Source organism: Astyanax mexicanus, chromosome 8, assembly GCF_023375975.1.
Source record: "Astyanax mexicanus isolate ESR-SI-001 chromosome 8, AstMex3_surface, whole genome shotgun sequence".
NCBI classification, from domain to species: domain Eukaryota; kingdom Metazoa; phylum Chordata; class Actinopteri; order Characiformes; family Acestrorhamphidae; genus Astyanax; species Astyanax mexicanus.
In genome coordinates this window covers 3,108,755-3,124,270 of record NC_064415.1, presented here as the reverse complement: position 1 = coordinate 3,124,270, position 15,516 = coordinate 3,108,755, and the positions used below count along the sequence as shown (strand labels likewise).

Below are 15,516 nucleotides of genomic sequence, written 5' to 3'. Positions count from 1 at the left end.
TGCATTTTGGCTCCAGTGGAAACAATAAACGGTAACAGAGTGACCAACAAGACACAAACCATATATAAATACTGTAAGTAAATCCTACACGTGACTGTTTCATAGGCAGCTGTACTAATCCCTTAACTCTGTACTGTATTTAATTACATGTTCTGTCTCTGTTTCACTTCAAGCATAGTCTTAATATGACTGGTTATGGTTATTCATAATTAAATTACAAGAGCTTTAGGAGAAAAAAACACAAACCCTAGTCTTAATATGACTGGTTGTGGTTTGCACCTATTGTTTGCACTATATAAGACTTTATTTTTATTTTTATTCTTATTTCTATTTGTCAAATAAATCTCGTCTCATCTCGTTCTCGTGAACCCAGTATCGTGTCTCGTCTTGTCTCGTGATATTTATTAGCAAGAATAGGGATGCACAATTACATTGAAACAATATTGGTATTGTACAATAATTGCCTTTTTAGAATCATTAAGACAATATTTTAAACAATACAGGCTGACATATTTATTGTACCGGTCTAAAACAGCTGTACTAATTCATGAGCAAGAATAGGGATGCACAATTACATTGAAATTATATTGGTATTGTACAATAATTGTTTTTTTAGAATCATTTGCCCAATATTTTAAAACGATACCTGCTGACGTATTTATTATATCAGACTAAAGCAGCTGTACTAATTCATGAGCAAGAATGGGGATGCACAATGATATTGAAATTATTGATTTCAGTTAAAAATATCAGTATCAGATGATAATTGCTTTTTTTGGCCAATAATTCAAACCAATACTTGCTGACATATTTGTTGTATGCTGGAAAAAGACCAAGCAACTAGTGCTGCAAAAATTAATTGATGACCTTGATTAAAATCTTGATTAAAATACATCAATAATTGTCACATCTTAGCCCTGTCTCATGTCTGTGTGTGTGTCCCACGTGACCTGTGCCCCTGTGTTCTGTCTCAGTACTTTTCCATGTGTGTCTCATTTGTAGCTCCGCCCCTTCCCCAGGTGTTTCCAATTCTAGTGTGTTTTATGTTACTATAAATAGCCCTCCTCTGCCACCTTGTCCTCGGTCGGTCTTTGCACCTTCCTCTGTCGTTTGTCTCGCCACGTTTGCTATTGTTTACTACGTCACGTTATTGCTCTTTCTATGTTCTTGTATTTACACGCTATTGTTTATTTCTAGTCTGTTATTTGTCAGGTCAATTTCTTAGTCACGTTATTTCTTTGTTTTGTATATTATTCACTTATTTATCCCTGTATATATATCCCAAGCCCTGTTTTGTTATTATCTGTTTAGCTTAGCTCTTTGTTTGTTTTCCCTGTTTGTTTATGTATATATATTTATTCGTTATTCCCCTGTTTGTTTGTTTATTTTCTTATTATTCATTAAAAGTCTGTCTTACCCGCTTTTACGTCCGCCTCCCGTCTGGTCCCGCGTTACAATAATGGGTTAGTTGGATCTGTGTTATTATTATACACATAAGTGCAGTTGCTAAATCCGTGGCAGTAAAACAGCATTCAGCTGGATACATGCTGGAGCCACGGGTGAAGGCGATTCATGGTAAGATCATAGTAACCAAGAATATCGTTATCGCAAAAGTACAATGAAATATCATATTTTAGGGCCATCGCAAAAATAACCTGGAATAACACACTGAATGAGAAGAGGTGTGTCCAAATCTGTAAGTAAACATGGTGGTGGAAGCATTCTGGAATCTGCAGTGAGATTTTTCCAAACCTCAAAACTCTATCTGGTCTAAGTGGTTTTTATAGAGTCTAATTTTCTCAGGATCTTTGATTCATTTTAAGTTTCTCCTTCCTTATGCAAGAAATATCTTCTGAAAAATGTAGAACTGTTCTCTAAAGACTCAATTTCCCTGCATGCACACGCACACACCGGACTTCCCTGACACCACTGATCACATTATGCTATGGAGTTCCTGCTCTCTGAGTTACTAATTGGCTCCACCTGTCCTCCCTAGTATAAATACCCCTCTGTTTGCTCAGTTCTTTGCTGAGTATTGAATCTAGTTTTTCTAACTCTTCTTTTTCTAACGTATTCTTTAGTTTTGTCTCTTTCATTTCTGACTCTTTTTGTATCACCGTTTATCGTCTTTTGTCTTGCCCATTCTATTGATTACCTGTTGCCGAACGTTTATGTAATTTTGGACCTTTCTTTTTGACATGTGCCTTGTTTTGTTGGATTTACCGTCGATGACCCTGCTTTGCCTGACTACTCTTTTGGTATGTTCTTTACATTTGCTGCCATTTTGCTACTGACCTTGCCTGTCCCTCACTACTCTTATATCTTTACGCCTAATCCCTTTTGTAATAAACTCTGCCAAAGTGTCGGTCCTCAGTCTGGTCTGCGTGAGAAGAACTTTTGCCGTTTTGACTTTAAACTGAATAAATGAAGTGCGCTGTCTGACTTCCGCACAGAACTTTACATACAGCTCTAAATAAATGATTTAACAGACAGAGTGACTTATTAAACTACTGAACTATAACTATTATAAATATAGCAGCGAACTCTCCCCGTCTCCATACTCTCACAGGCATTCACGTTACCTAACAGCCCGTGAAGAACAAGCTCCAGCTAATTCACACAGCTCACACGGAACACCACTCCAGCCCAGGAGGGAGTACCAGCTAAACGCCCTCCACTGTAGAACAGAGAAACCACCACAGAATACAAATCACCCCGTTAAACAAGCTAAACTATTTAAACTGAATCTGCACTTCAAACTCAGCCCTAAAAACAAGTAAAACTTCTATTTATTTATTTATTCATAAGATTTATTCATTTCATTATAAACAAAATAAATGTATAATACAAATCACAAATAAAATTAAAGGAAGTAGAAAAAAGAAAAAGTAATACCTTCCCCTCTTTTATCCCGAAAATATTTTTAACCCTTGTGTGGTGTTCGGGTCTGTGGGACACGTTTTAATTTTTCATCAAATGATACTAAAATATATATTTTCTAACTCAAACTCATTGGCATTGGCTCATTTTTTGTGAAAAACATTTATTAAAACACATTTTTGATAAACACACACTGTACACCCCCCCCCCCCCCACACACACACACATTTATATTACATACAGTATGTTTGGCCAAGGGCTAATAAACATTGCTTCATTTGTAAATTTGAAACTAAACAAATTTTCTACTCATATCTTGAGTTTAATTCATTTTCTTTTACATTTTATTAAAAACACTAATAAAAAAAGAGTAGCACTTTTTGAAAGAAATGTAACATAAGAAAGGTAAAGGGCAAATATTAACCATATAAGCTGTTTATATTGCTTGCAATTTAGGTGAAGCAAGCATGTGTAAAGCATTTTAATGTAGAATTGCTTAATTTTGCTGAATTAAATACAAGTAACAAAGTAAACGAGTAACAAAAATATGAACACCACACAAGGGTTAAAGCAATAGTAATTTTCCAAAGAACAAAACTATACAAAACCATCAAATCCTTCTCAAACAACAGTTTATATAGTTACACATTATACTATTTCTTTATTACTATTTTTTAATCAAACCAACTTTTATCATTTTTTTTAAACACACACATATTGATCTAGATAATATTGATAATTATTCCATAATCCCTTCAAACTAGTTCAAAAGAGCCTTATACATAAACAATAAAATACTATTTAAGTCAACTAAATTGTTGATAAAACTGTTCTTCTGTTTTCTAGTGATAATTCAAACAGCCCTTTTATTTAAAACTAACAAAATATAATTTGTAATTGTTTTGCACGCTTTCCCCTGGACTTCAATACAGTAGTGATCAAGTGTGGGACAATTATTGTATTATACAACATATACAGAGCTTTATCATTGAATAGTTCTCTTATTTTGTACAGAAATGCAATAGATTTAGCACTTTTTGTTCTTAAATGATTGATCTGAGGTTTCCATGCTAGCTTTTTATCAGTGATGACACCCAGAAACTTCACCTCACTACTGACTCTACAAATCTCAACACCATCAACTTTAAATGGAATATAGATAGTTTTCTTTCTATTTCACCCCTTAACTCTACCACTTATCATTAGCCCTCAATTTTGCACATTTCAAATGGAGGGTTATTGCTACAAAATCACAATAAGATTTCGAAACAGGGTCCAAAAAACCTACAAAAGTAATATTTTCTTTGTTAAAAGTTCTAATAACCATTGAATCATCTCAGTATAATGTAGAATCCATGTATTACGGTCCTTCGGAAGCTCGGAAGTAAGCTAAACAGCTAACAAAATTTTCCATTCCACCTTAAATGATCCAACAGCAGTTGAAATTGGCCATGCTGCACAATTTAAGGCACAAATTAGACTTGGGTGCTATTCATTTTTTTCATACAGTCATATAATATCAAAACATTAGAGGGGTATGCGGTATTATGAGGGGCAGAGATTTGCGTGAGTTGCGTTAAATATCCTGTTTACGTGTGTTAACTATTGATTGATTAAATAATTAACAATCAATACAAAGTACATGTTTACTAAGGATTAAGGACCCTATTTTAGCATTCTATAGGAGAACTGATCCTTGTCCAGCTTGGTTTAGGACATGTCAGTGTGCTATTTACTATTTACTTCACTTTGCTATCGTAACAACGGGAAAAGTACTAATTCTCTTAATTAACAATGGGTGTGGTTAATTTTGGGGCGTAACATGAAATAGAAACCAATCAGAGTGTCACTTACTTGCTCATCATTCTCTTTAAGAGTCAGGTGAGCTCTGACTTTGGCAGATTGCTATTTTAACGGTGCAGCTACCTAAACGTGTCCAACCAACGCTTCTCAGCAGAGAATGTATTTATACAATACTGTCCTTGTTTGGAGAAACTGTTAAAATATTTTAAACCACAGTATACAGCATTACATTATACTGCATTACCTAACTACTAGTACAAATAGCTAACATTATATTCCCCTCATTGATTAATTAGGGGGACTAATAATGATAAATATTAGTTGCATTAACTCTTCCCACTCCTAGATCAGTTCTAAGGGGAGAAGTGAAAGTAGAAAACAATGAGAGTGAGAAATGTGATTGAGCCAAAGTCTTTAAGTGTACTACTTTCTGCAAGCACTAAATTTACTCCCAGAAGAATAATCAACATCTCATTATCTGAATTTAGTACCGTTAACACCCAGAAAAACTGTCCAGTCAATTATAATCGATCTGCTCAAATCAATATCCATCTCAATTATTCGTAAAGCTGTGAAAGACTGCCACAATCATTATCAGAGTCTCATTCTGCCAACAGCTGTTTAAAACTGTCGCTGATCACTTCAGCTCTCAATTACCTGTACACACTGACGGATAGCTCAGTCTCAGACACACAAAATGAGATATATGTTCATGCTGGATTAGAAAAGACCCCAAAAAATAAACCAATACCCTCTCAGTCATCCTCCTCACTGATTTATATGTTCAACTGTTCAAATTTAACATGGATGAATTTGGTTCAAGTGTCTCTTCCAACACTATTATACTGTCTAGTGCCAAAGTAACGTTTTAATAAGCGTATGAAATACAGCAGAACCCATTTATAAATGTAATTGACCTTTTTTTTTACAGGGGCAAGTGATTCTGGCCTTCAGACAGGTAACAGGGATTATCTTGACCTATAAAAGCTTAATGTCAAAAGCCCTGAGAGGAGAGAGCCACATCTCCTCTTCTCTCAAACATCATAAAACGAATTTTTAAGCACCATTTAAAAACATTTATCTGGCCTTTTCTTGTGTTACTTGCAGATATTCATCTATATACAGCTTTATCTATGAATTCATAACCATAACCAGCCATACCCATAGCCAGCTAAACCTATACCAATCCATACCCATAGCCATTCATACCCTATAACCAGCCATTCCCATAACCAGCCATCCATACAGATAACCAGCCATACCCATAGCCATGCATACCTTTAACCAGCCATGCATACCTATAACCAGCCATGCAGACCTATAACCAGCCATGCAGACCTATAACCAGCCATGCATACCTATAACCAGCCATGCATACCTATAACCAGCCATGCAGACCTATAACCAGCCATGCATACCTATAACCAGCCATGCAGACCTATAACCAGCCATGCAGACCTATAACCAGCCATGCATACCTATAACCAGCCATGCAGACCTATAACCAGCCATGCAGACCTATAACCAGCCATGCAGACCTATAACCAGCCATGCATACCTATAACCAGCCATGCAGACCTATAACCAGCCATGCAGACCTATAACCAGCCATGCAGACCTATAACCAGCCATGCATACCTATAACCAGCCATGCATACCTATAACCAGCCATGCATACCTATAACCAGCCATGCATACCTATAACCAGCCATGCAGACCTATAACCAGCCATGCAGACCTATAACCAGCCATGCAGACCTATAACCAACCATGCATACCTATAACCAGCCATGCAGACCTATAACCAGCCATGCATACCTATAACCAGCCATGCAGACCTATAACCAACCATGCATACCTATAACCAACCATGCATACCTATAACCAGCCATGCATACCTATAACCAGCCATGCAGACCTATAACCAACCATGCATACCTATAACCCTAGTTGCATATAAACAAACATTTAAAAACAAGTAATTACATGCAGTTAATAGATTAATACATGCAGTTTTACTGCCACCCATACCCACCGATTCTGATACCCCATCTGCCCCCATCAGTTCTACGATTCACACGCTGTTACTCCACTGACCTCTTTAACAGTCCTCCACTGAGTGGAGTTATAAATTAGAGGTGTTCATCTCACAGCTGGAGCTCTCATAACCATCACCACAGAGCACGCTGAACAGCACTAATCACAGCTAATCACCATCATCACATCTGTCAGGATTAGCACAGATACCATTATACTCCTGTGTGTGACTGAGAAAGAGATCAGACCGAAATCACACACTCACACCTGAAACCATCATCACCATCATCATCACCATCATCACAATCACAATCATCATCACCATCGTCACCATCACGATCATCATCACCAGCATCATCACCATCATCACAATCATCATCACCATCGTCACCATCACGATCATCATCACCATCATCATCACCATCATCATCACCATCATCATCACCATCATCACAATCACAATCATCATCCCCATCGTCACCATCACGATCATCATCACGATCATCATCACCATCATCATCACCATCATCATCACCATCATCATCACCAGCATCATCACCAGCATCATCACCATCATCATCACCAGCATCATCACCAGCATCATCACCAGCATCACAATCACAATCATCATCACCAGCATCACAATCACAATCACCATCACGATCACCATCACGATCATCATCACCATCATCATCATCACCATCATCATCATCACCATCATCATCATCACCATCACCATCACCATCACCACCATCACCATCATCATCACCAGCATCATCACCAGCATCATCACCATCATCATCACCAGCATCACAATCACAATCATCATCACGATCATCATCACGATCATCATCACCATCACGATCATCATCACCATCATCATCACCATCATCATCACCATCACCACCATCACAATCATAATCACCATCATCACCATCTCCACCCTGAGCTGAATCAGAAGCATTTTATAGTCAGTGATTACTGACTGTAACATTTTCTTTCCACCATATTTATACAATGATATATTATGCTATAAATAATAAATGCCAATAATAATAACGAAATCAATGAGCTACTTTGAGTTTAATGGTGTAAAAATAACCATTAGCACTGTAGCCTGTTGGAAGCATCAGCTAAAATGCTGTATTTGGGAATGCTGGGGGAGAACTGAGGTGGACTATTCCACAAAAGATTGCATTTATTATCAGGAATCATCAATATAACACAAGTTTATTTCACACTGGATACTGAAACTAGCATCTCTTCTATCCAAAAACTCTTTACTGTAGAAAAACACACATTAAAGCTAAGATTTCTTTGCATTTTCATAAAAATACTTCATTCTACTTTCCAAAATTAAAGGAATATCCTGGACAAGTGTATAGTGAGTTTTTTTAGCTGTGATTATTCCTGTTGTATAACAGCCAAGAGGTCATCACAAATCATTAAAATATCAATATAGTATTTAACCAGCAGAGGAGAGTGTGTTCACACGAGGCTTTGAGAAATTAACCTTTTTTTTACGAAACCACGTGGAGAAAAATGCTTCAAGGCTTCATTGGGGTTTCATCTGACCATCAGTAGATTAAACTAAATAGAAACTAACGCTTAATAAAGCAGCTGAAAAACCCAAACAGACAAACAATACTTTGCGACAGGCAGAGCAAATAAACAGCTGAAATCAGTTAGAACTCCGGTGAGGCAGATCATTGAGTGTTGATTGGCTGGCTGAGTCACACTAATGACTGGTGCATCTTAAGAGTTGGAAGTTGTTAAGAGAGAAAAGTCTGTAGATTAACTGGAAAGTGTGACAAAATAAAAATGAATTAAATAAGACAAAAAGTAAGTAGTGCAAGTGCAAATAGTCTTTTTTAAATAAAGATAATGATTAGTCAATAAATGACATTATTGATTGTGCTGAAAAACTGGTGCAGCCTAACTAATTATTATATAACTACTACAGTACGGTGCACTAAACATACTGTATCTCTACCACATCTAACACAGGAAACATCAACTTATACAGTTCCATAAAAAAAATAAGAGATCACTTAAAAATTATGAGTTTCTTTGATTTTACCTAATTAAAAAAAAACTCTGAAATATAATCAAGAGGAAGATGGATGATCCCAAGCCATCAAACCACCAAACTGAACTGCTTGAATTTTTGCACCAGGAGTAAAGCAGCATAAAGTTATCCAAAAGCAGTGTGTAAGACTGGTGGAGGAGAACATGATGCTAAAATGCATGAAATTAAAACTGTGATTAAAAATCAACCAGGTTTATTCCACCAAATATTGATTATTTCTGAACTCTTAAAACTTTATGAATATAACTTAATGAATCTTTTTTTTTTTTTTATTTCAGTCATTTCTTCTTCATTTTCTGTAAATAAATGCTCTAAATGACAATATTTTTATTTGGAATTTGGGAGAAATGTTGTCTGTAGTTTCTAGAATAAAACAACAATGTTCATTTTACTCGATAAATAGCAAAATCAGAGAAACTGATTCAGAAACTCTCTTCAAGAGCTGTTTATTTATTAATAATTTTCTGTATAAACTGATTCGAAGTGAATGAACTGTTGAACAATGCTCGAGTAAAGCAGCTACATGTGACCTGCACATGATCAATATATGATCAATACATGATCAATATGTGACAGGGATGCAGCAGACTGTTATTAAACCATGTGCATGTGCTTCATACAACCAATCAGAGAATCCCACCGATTTGCTACTATGTTTAGAGTTCAAAAACCAGCCAATCACCACAGAGCTCTACTATTATTTCTTTTATATCATTTACTTTCAACTGTGCAATATATTATTTAATCTTTGATGCTGCATATATAAGGCAAATGTAATTAAATCTTACAACTCTTTTTTTCTGCTTGATCCCAAAGATAAATGACCCACTCTTCTAATTTCTCATGACATTTCTACCCGAGGCAGATCATATCTGTCTAATATCATTTATTTTACTCTAATCTGCTGTGTGCACACAGTGCATTATTAATAATGTGACATTTTTAATTCTAGGGGAAAAAACCTGGTACGTTTTAAAATCACCAAAAATATGTCAGGAATAAAAAATTGAGCTGCAATTGCACCGACCTCCTTTCAGCAGGGGGTCTTCAATAAAAGATAGTTTAAAAAATCCAAATAAGATTGCTTTTTATAGGGTTTTATCTAACTTAAAACACAGTTTTTCACACAACAGAGGAGGATCTGACTTGTATATGGTCAGTAGGACGATTTTTAGGGTGATATGGCCCTAGAATAATATTTTAAATGGTATTTTTGCGATTACGAAATGAAACAAAACTACTGCAACAAAATGAAAACTACACTTTTTGATTGCATATGATAAAATATGGCACACCCCTAAATGAGATATTAAAAAAAATACAAGAATTTGATCAGATTTGTATCAGAAGTCAATCAGAATGTCATGATATTAATAATAATAATGCACTTCTTCAAATATCTCCATATATCCAGGATTAAAGTAAAATAAATGATACTGGACAGATATAATCTATAGTCTCTAGTAGATATATAATAGGAAATGAGAACAGTGAAATTTTTCTTTTGATAAAAACAGTAAAAAAGTAAAACCCTGATGTGATAATTAGGGGTGATATGGTGATATGGCACCATGTTTTAGCCAATATTATTGCATAGAATACGATATGACACCCCTATTGGACAGATTTAGCCATAAACTCACTTTAACTGGCTGTATTTCCTAAAAAAATAAAAATAAAATAATGCCAGAAATTTCCGCACATATCGTATTATATAAAATAATATTTCCATTTTTTTTAAATATGTTTTTAGCAAAGGAAAAATTCACACTCTTCTCATTTTCCATTATATATCTACTAGAGACAGATTATATCTGTCCAGTATCATTTATTTTACTTTAATCCTGGATATATGGAGATATATGGAGTGCATTATTATTATTATTATTATTATTATTAGTATCATGATTATTAGTATCACTTCTGTTACAAATCTGATCATTTTTTTGTATTTTTAAATATCTCAGTTATTAGAGGTGTGCCACATAACATCATATGCAATAATAAAATTTAATAAATAATAATTTAATACATTTAATTCAATATTTTGTCCTATCTTATCGTATCGTTATCACAAAAATAGCATTAAATATCATGATATTATTTTAAAGCCATATCGACCACCCCTACTCCACACAGCCTCGTCTACATCACACAGGGGTTAAATCCCAAAGAAAGGGCAAAAAAAATCTAATATTCTGTTCACACCTCCATTAACTGTCCAATATCAATTAGAGACTTTCTGATCAATCAGCCAATCACACATATTGATCATATTGATCGAGGGTTAAATTATAATAATTGGCCACATTAATGAAGTATAGATTCCAGCCAAACATGGTACAGCAACCCCTAATTTTAGCCTCCTCTTCTAAACAAACACTGGAAATCTAAACTTATAAACTTATGACTATAAATAAAAGCTATACAAGTTATACAGTACCAGTCAAAAGTTGGGACACACTTTTCATTCAATGTTTTTATTATTTCTTTATTTAAGGTATTTTCTACATTGTAGATTAATATTAAAGACATGAAATTAGAATTATTATTAGTATTAGAATTATTTAGTAAACAGAAAAAAAAGTGTAATTCCTCCACATTAATCTCCTGATCTAAAGCTGATGAACTGAGATGGTGATTTGAGGTGATTTAATTGGGATGAGCTGGAGCTTCACAGCATGAAGGAAAAGCAGCAGCTATTGTTCAGCACCTCCAGGAACTCCTTCCTTCAAGACGCTAAGAAAACTGTTCCAGGTGACTCTCCCTCATGAAGACACTGAGATTAAAATATCACCAAGAGTCTGCAGATCTGAACTCAAAGATAAATGTGCTACTTATTCAGAAGAATCTAAAGTAGAAAACATATTCTAGTTTATTATTTATTATTTATTTAATGTCTAGCTATAATAAAGTCTTCAATATAAAATTTACAAGTTAAAAAAAAATCATAAAATTAAAGAAAACGCTGAATGAGAAAAGGAGGAGTGTCCAAAACTTTGACTGGCACTGTAAATGTGAATATACTTATATAATAATAACATATAATAATATTTCTGTTTATTTAGACTGCAATACCGCAGGAATGGGGTGAGTGTGAGGAAGCTTATCCTAACATCAGCCGCCTCACTGCCTGTTACTTAAAGTGGAACTACAACTGAAAATTGCTGCTTATCCAGCACTAAAATACATGTTGAGAGTGAGTATTATGATTGGCTTTCTGACTGCAGCTGCAGAACTGTTGCTGGAGGTTAAATATGGTCTGCAGTGTTTGCGTTTCAGTGTGGTTAGTGATGTTTGTTAGCTCTGCTACTCACTGAATGAGCTGAGAGATGCAATTTAGAGATCTGTATCTGGTTAGTAGAGTTGAAATCTTCATTCTCTCTCCACTACAAGGTGCAAACAACACAAAAACTCCAGACTGGCCAGCTGAGCTGCTTATGAGCAAATTGCTGCAGGTGTGCTCCAGCTCTGGAGTTCCATCTACCTGCTGGAGGAGGAACTGCAGCTTCCTGTGACCGAGCAGCTCCAACAGTTCACAATCCACACAGAGCTGCTGTGTAAACCTTAACCTCCTGAAAACGATCTGATCGGCTAAATTAGAAAGATATTAGCTATATTAGCTAGATATAAACCTCCATTCCCCAACCATTACAAGAGCTTATTTTATAATTAATTACCTGTTCTTTCACAAAGCAAGCTCAACAAAGCCTTATACAGGTGGATCTGGACCAAATGAAGATCAACAAAATGATTATTCACCTGGGGCCTCATGTACTAAGACTTGAGTGGACTTCCTAGTAAAATGTTCCATACGCTCAGAGCTAAAAAATTCTGTACACACAAAAAAAAAAATCTGGATTTATTAAACCGTGCGACGGCAGAATGCCACGTACTTTCATTTAGTTTATCGCAATAATCTTGAAATTAAGCGCAAGTGCACGAACACATCACACCTGCCATGTCCCCTCCCTCAATTACGTATATGTTATAATAATAATAATAATAATAATAATAATAATAATAATAATATATATAATAATAATAATAACACACAACTAGACATTTTAAAATGAATAAAAAATAATGGAATGAGACCTTTTTTGATCGACTTTAGTGTATAATCCACAATGCAGAACAGTTAAAGCAGCACTAGGTAGATTTCCTTGATTTTTGATCTTTTTAAAGAAGTAAAATTACAGCTTGAAACTCACTGCAGCGCTGCATTGAGGTGTAATAGGAGGAATAGCGGTGCTCTCGTGTCTGTGCTGGAGCTCCTCTGAGCTCAAACCAGACTCTGTAAGTTTTCTGAGGACTGCGACCTGCTTTCCGACCTTTAGTTCTAACAGTTCTACAAGGACTACTGGATCATTCTTTACAAACTAACATACAGACACTCTGGCAGAAGCTGGAAAGAGATCGAATATGTCTGTGAAATCCAGAAAACGAGAAAGAGAAACTAATCCGCATGAAACATTTATTACACTCTACAACTGTAGGGGGAGCCCACGAGCACAAATTCTCAATCCTACCTAGTGGAGCTTTAAATATAATGACAAAAATGAAAAAAACACTGAATTTAATGGGTTTTCAAATTTTTCATGGTATTGTATTTCCTCTGAACCAAATTATAAGAAAGCTCTAGAATGTCTACTGGGCTGCCCAATATATTTTTTTTAACATTGTCGTCACAAATATAAGGCAAATATAAACTTTTTTCGCTGCTTGATAAGAAACCCCAAGGCAGATTATGTCTGCCCAATTTCATTCATTTTACTCCAGTCTTCTATTCACAGAGTGCATTATTAATGACATGTTGGATTATTGAGTTCTACTGAAATCCTGAGGAAACTCCTGCATATTTTGTGAAACTGCTCTCCAAACTCTCCATAACTCCCTGGATGTAGACCAAATGATAAAACCAAATAGCCAAAAAACTCCATAAAGCCTCTAACACATCAATATTCCATTAATAATTACCTGCATTTGATTGTCTTTCTCCTACACCTTGTCACCTACACCTCTGGACAAAAATGAAGAGATCACTTCAGTTTCTGAATCAGTTTCTCTGATTTTGCTATTTATAGGTTTATGTTTGAGTAAAATGAACATTGTTGTTTTATTCTATAAACTACAAACAACATTTCTCCCAAATTACAAATAAAAATATTCTCATTTAGAGCATTTATTTACAGAAAATGAGAAATGTCTGAAATAATAAAAAAGATGCTTAGGTAATGCAAAGAAAACAAGTTCATATTCATAAAGTTTTAAGAGTTAATAAATCAATATTTGATGGAATAACACTGGTTGGTTTTTAATCAGATAATTTTCATGCATCTTGTAATCATGTTCTCGTTCTCCTCCACCAGTCTTACACACTGCTTTTGGATAACTTTATGCTGCTTTACTCCTGGTGTAAAAATTCAAGCAGTTCAGTTTGGTGGTTTGATGGCTTGTGATCATCCATCTTCCTCTTGATTATATTCCAGAGGTTTTCAATTTGGTAAAATCAAATAAAATCATCATTTTTAAGAGCTCTCTTATTTTTTTCCAGAGCTGTAGTTGATTTTGTTGGTGGATCTGATTTGATCATGAAATAAAATTGCTATAAAATGTACCTGAACCTGCTGGACAACCCTGGAGTCAATGAATCTCGATTACCCACCCAATACTATTAGTGTTTTAATTAGTGTTTTAACCTCCACGGCTTTATGCCCTGTTCTATAGACATTTGGTGGATTTGACTTGAACATGGTCAGTTTTAGCATACTATAAACTTGCCATCATTTTTTAAAGCCTCTATAAACCAAAGTACCAGCATATCCACACAGCCAGCAGATGCACATAAACCACCTTCAGGTGTGCACCATCATTTAACCCATGCAAATCCAGTATTAATGAACATTTTCACAAGCCAGCTTTAAATCAGTGTATAAATGGAACTTACTGGTGGTGTTGTACTTCACTCCGTTAATGTACTCCGGACACGGACGCTCCACAATCCGACCGGAACTACTCCTGGGCCAGCAGGTTCCAATCTCATCCGTGGTGGCATTACAGTAGAGCCCTTTAAACACCACAAACAACAGAAATATACCATTACTGTTACATCAGAGGGGTTAATAGTTACAGTAGAGCCCTATAAACACCATAAACAACAGAAATACACTATTACTGTTACCTTAGAGAGGCTAATAGTTTCACTAGAGCCTTTTAAACACCACAAACAACAGAATATACCATTACTGTTACATCAGAGGGGTTAATAGTTACAGTAGAGCCTTTAAACACCACAAACACCACTGGTAGATACACTGTTACTGTTACATCAGAGGGGTTAACTGTTACACTAGAGCTCTTTTCTTTAAACACCACAAACAACACTGGAAGATACACTGTAACCTTTAGAGGGGTAAATAGTTACTGTAGAGCCCTTTAAACACCACAAACAACACTGGTAGATACACTGTTACTGTTACATCAGAGGGGTTAATAGTTACAGTAGAGCCCTTTAAACACCACAAACAACACAGGTATACCCTTACCGTTACCTCTAAGGGGTTAACTGTTACAGTAGAGTCCTTTAAACAAGGGTTGGGCGGATCGATTTAAAATACAAACGTTGGTATTGGGTATTTATCGATACTTGTGCAATGAGATCGATTCTTAAGTTTCATTTTCCCATTTTTTTCTAAAACTAAATA

General features: G+C 35.4%; 1 protein-coding gene across 2 annotated transcripts in view; it reads right to left on the bottom strand.

Moving 5' to 3' along the window:
• The window catches only part of LOC107197140 (corticotropin-releasing factor receptor 2), a 240,909-nt gene that overhangs the window by 178,776 nt on the left and 46,617 nt on the right, over window positions 1-15,516 (bottom strand). For both annotated transcript variants that reach the window (XM_022686204.2, XM_022686202.2), the window contains one exon: window positions 14,760-14,879. In XM_022686204.2, coding sequence (XP_022541925.1) covers window positions 14,760-14,879 — 120 coding nt within the window. The remainder of the gene's footprint in view (window positions 1-14,759; window positions 14,880-15,516) is intronic.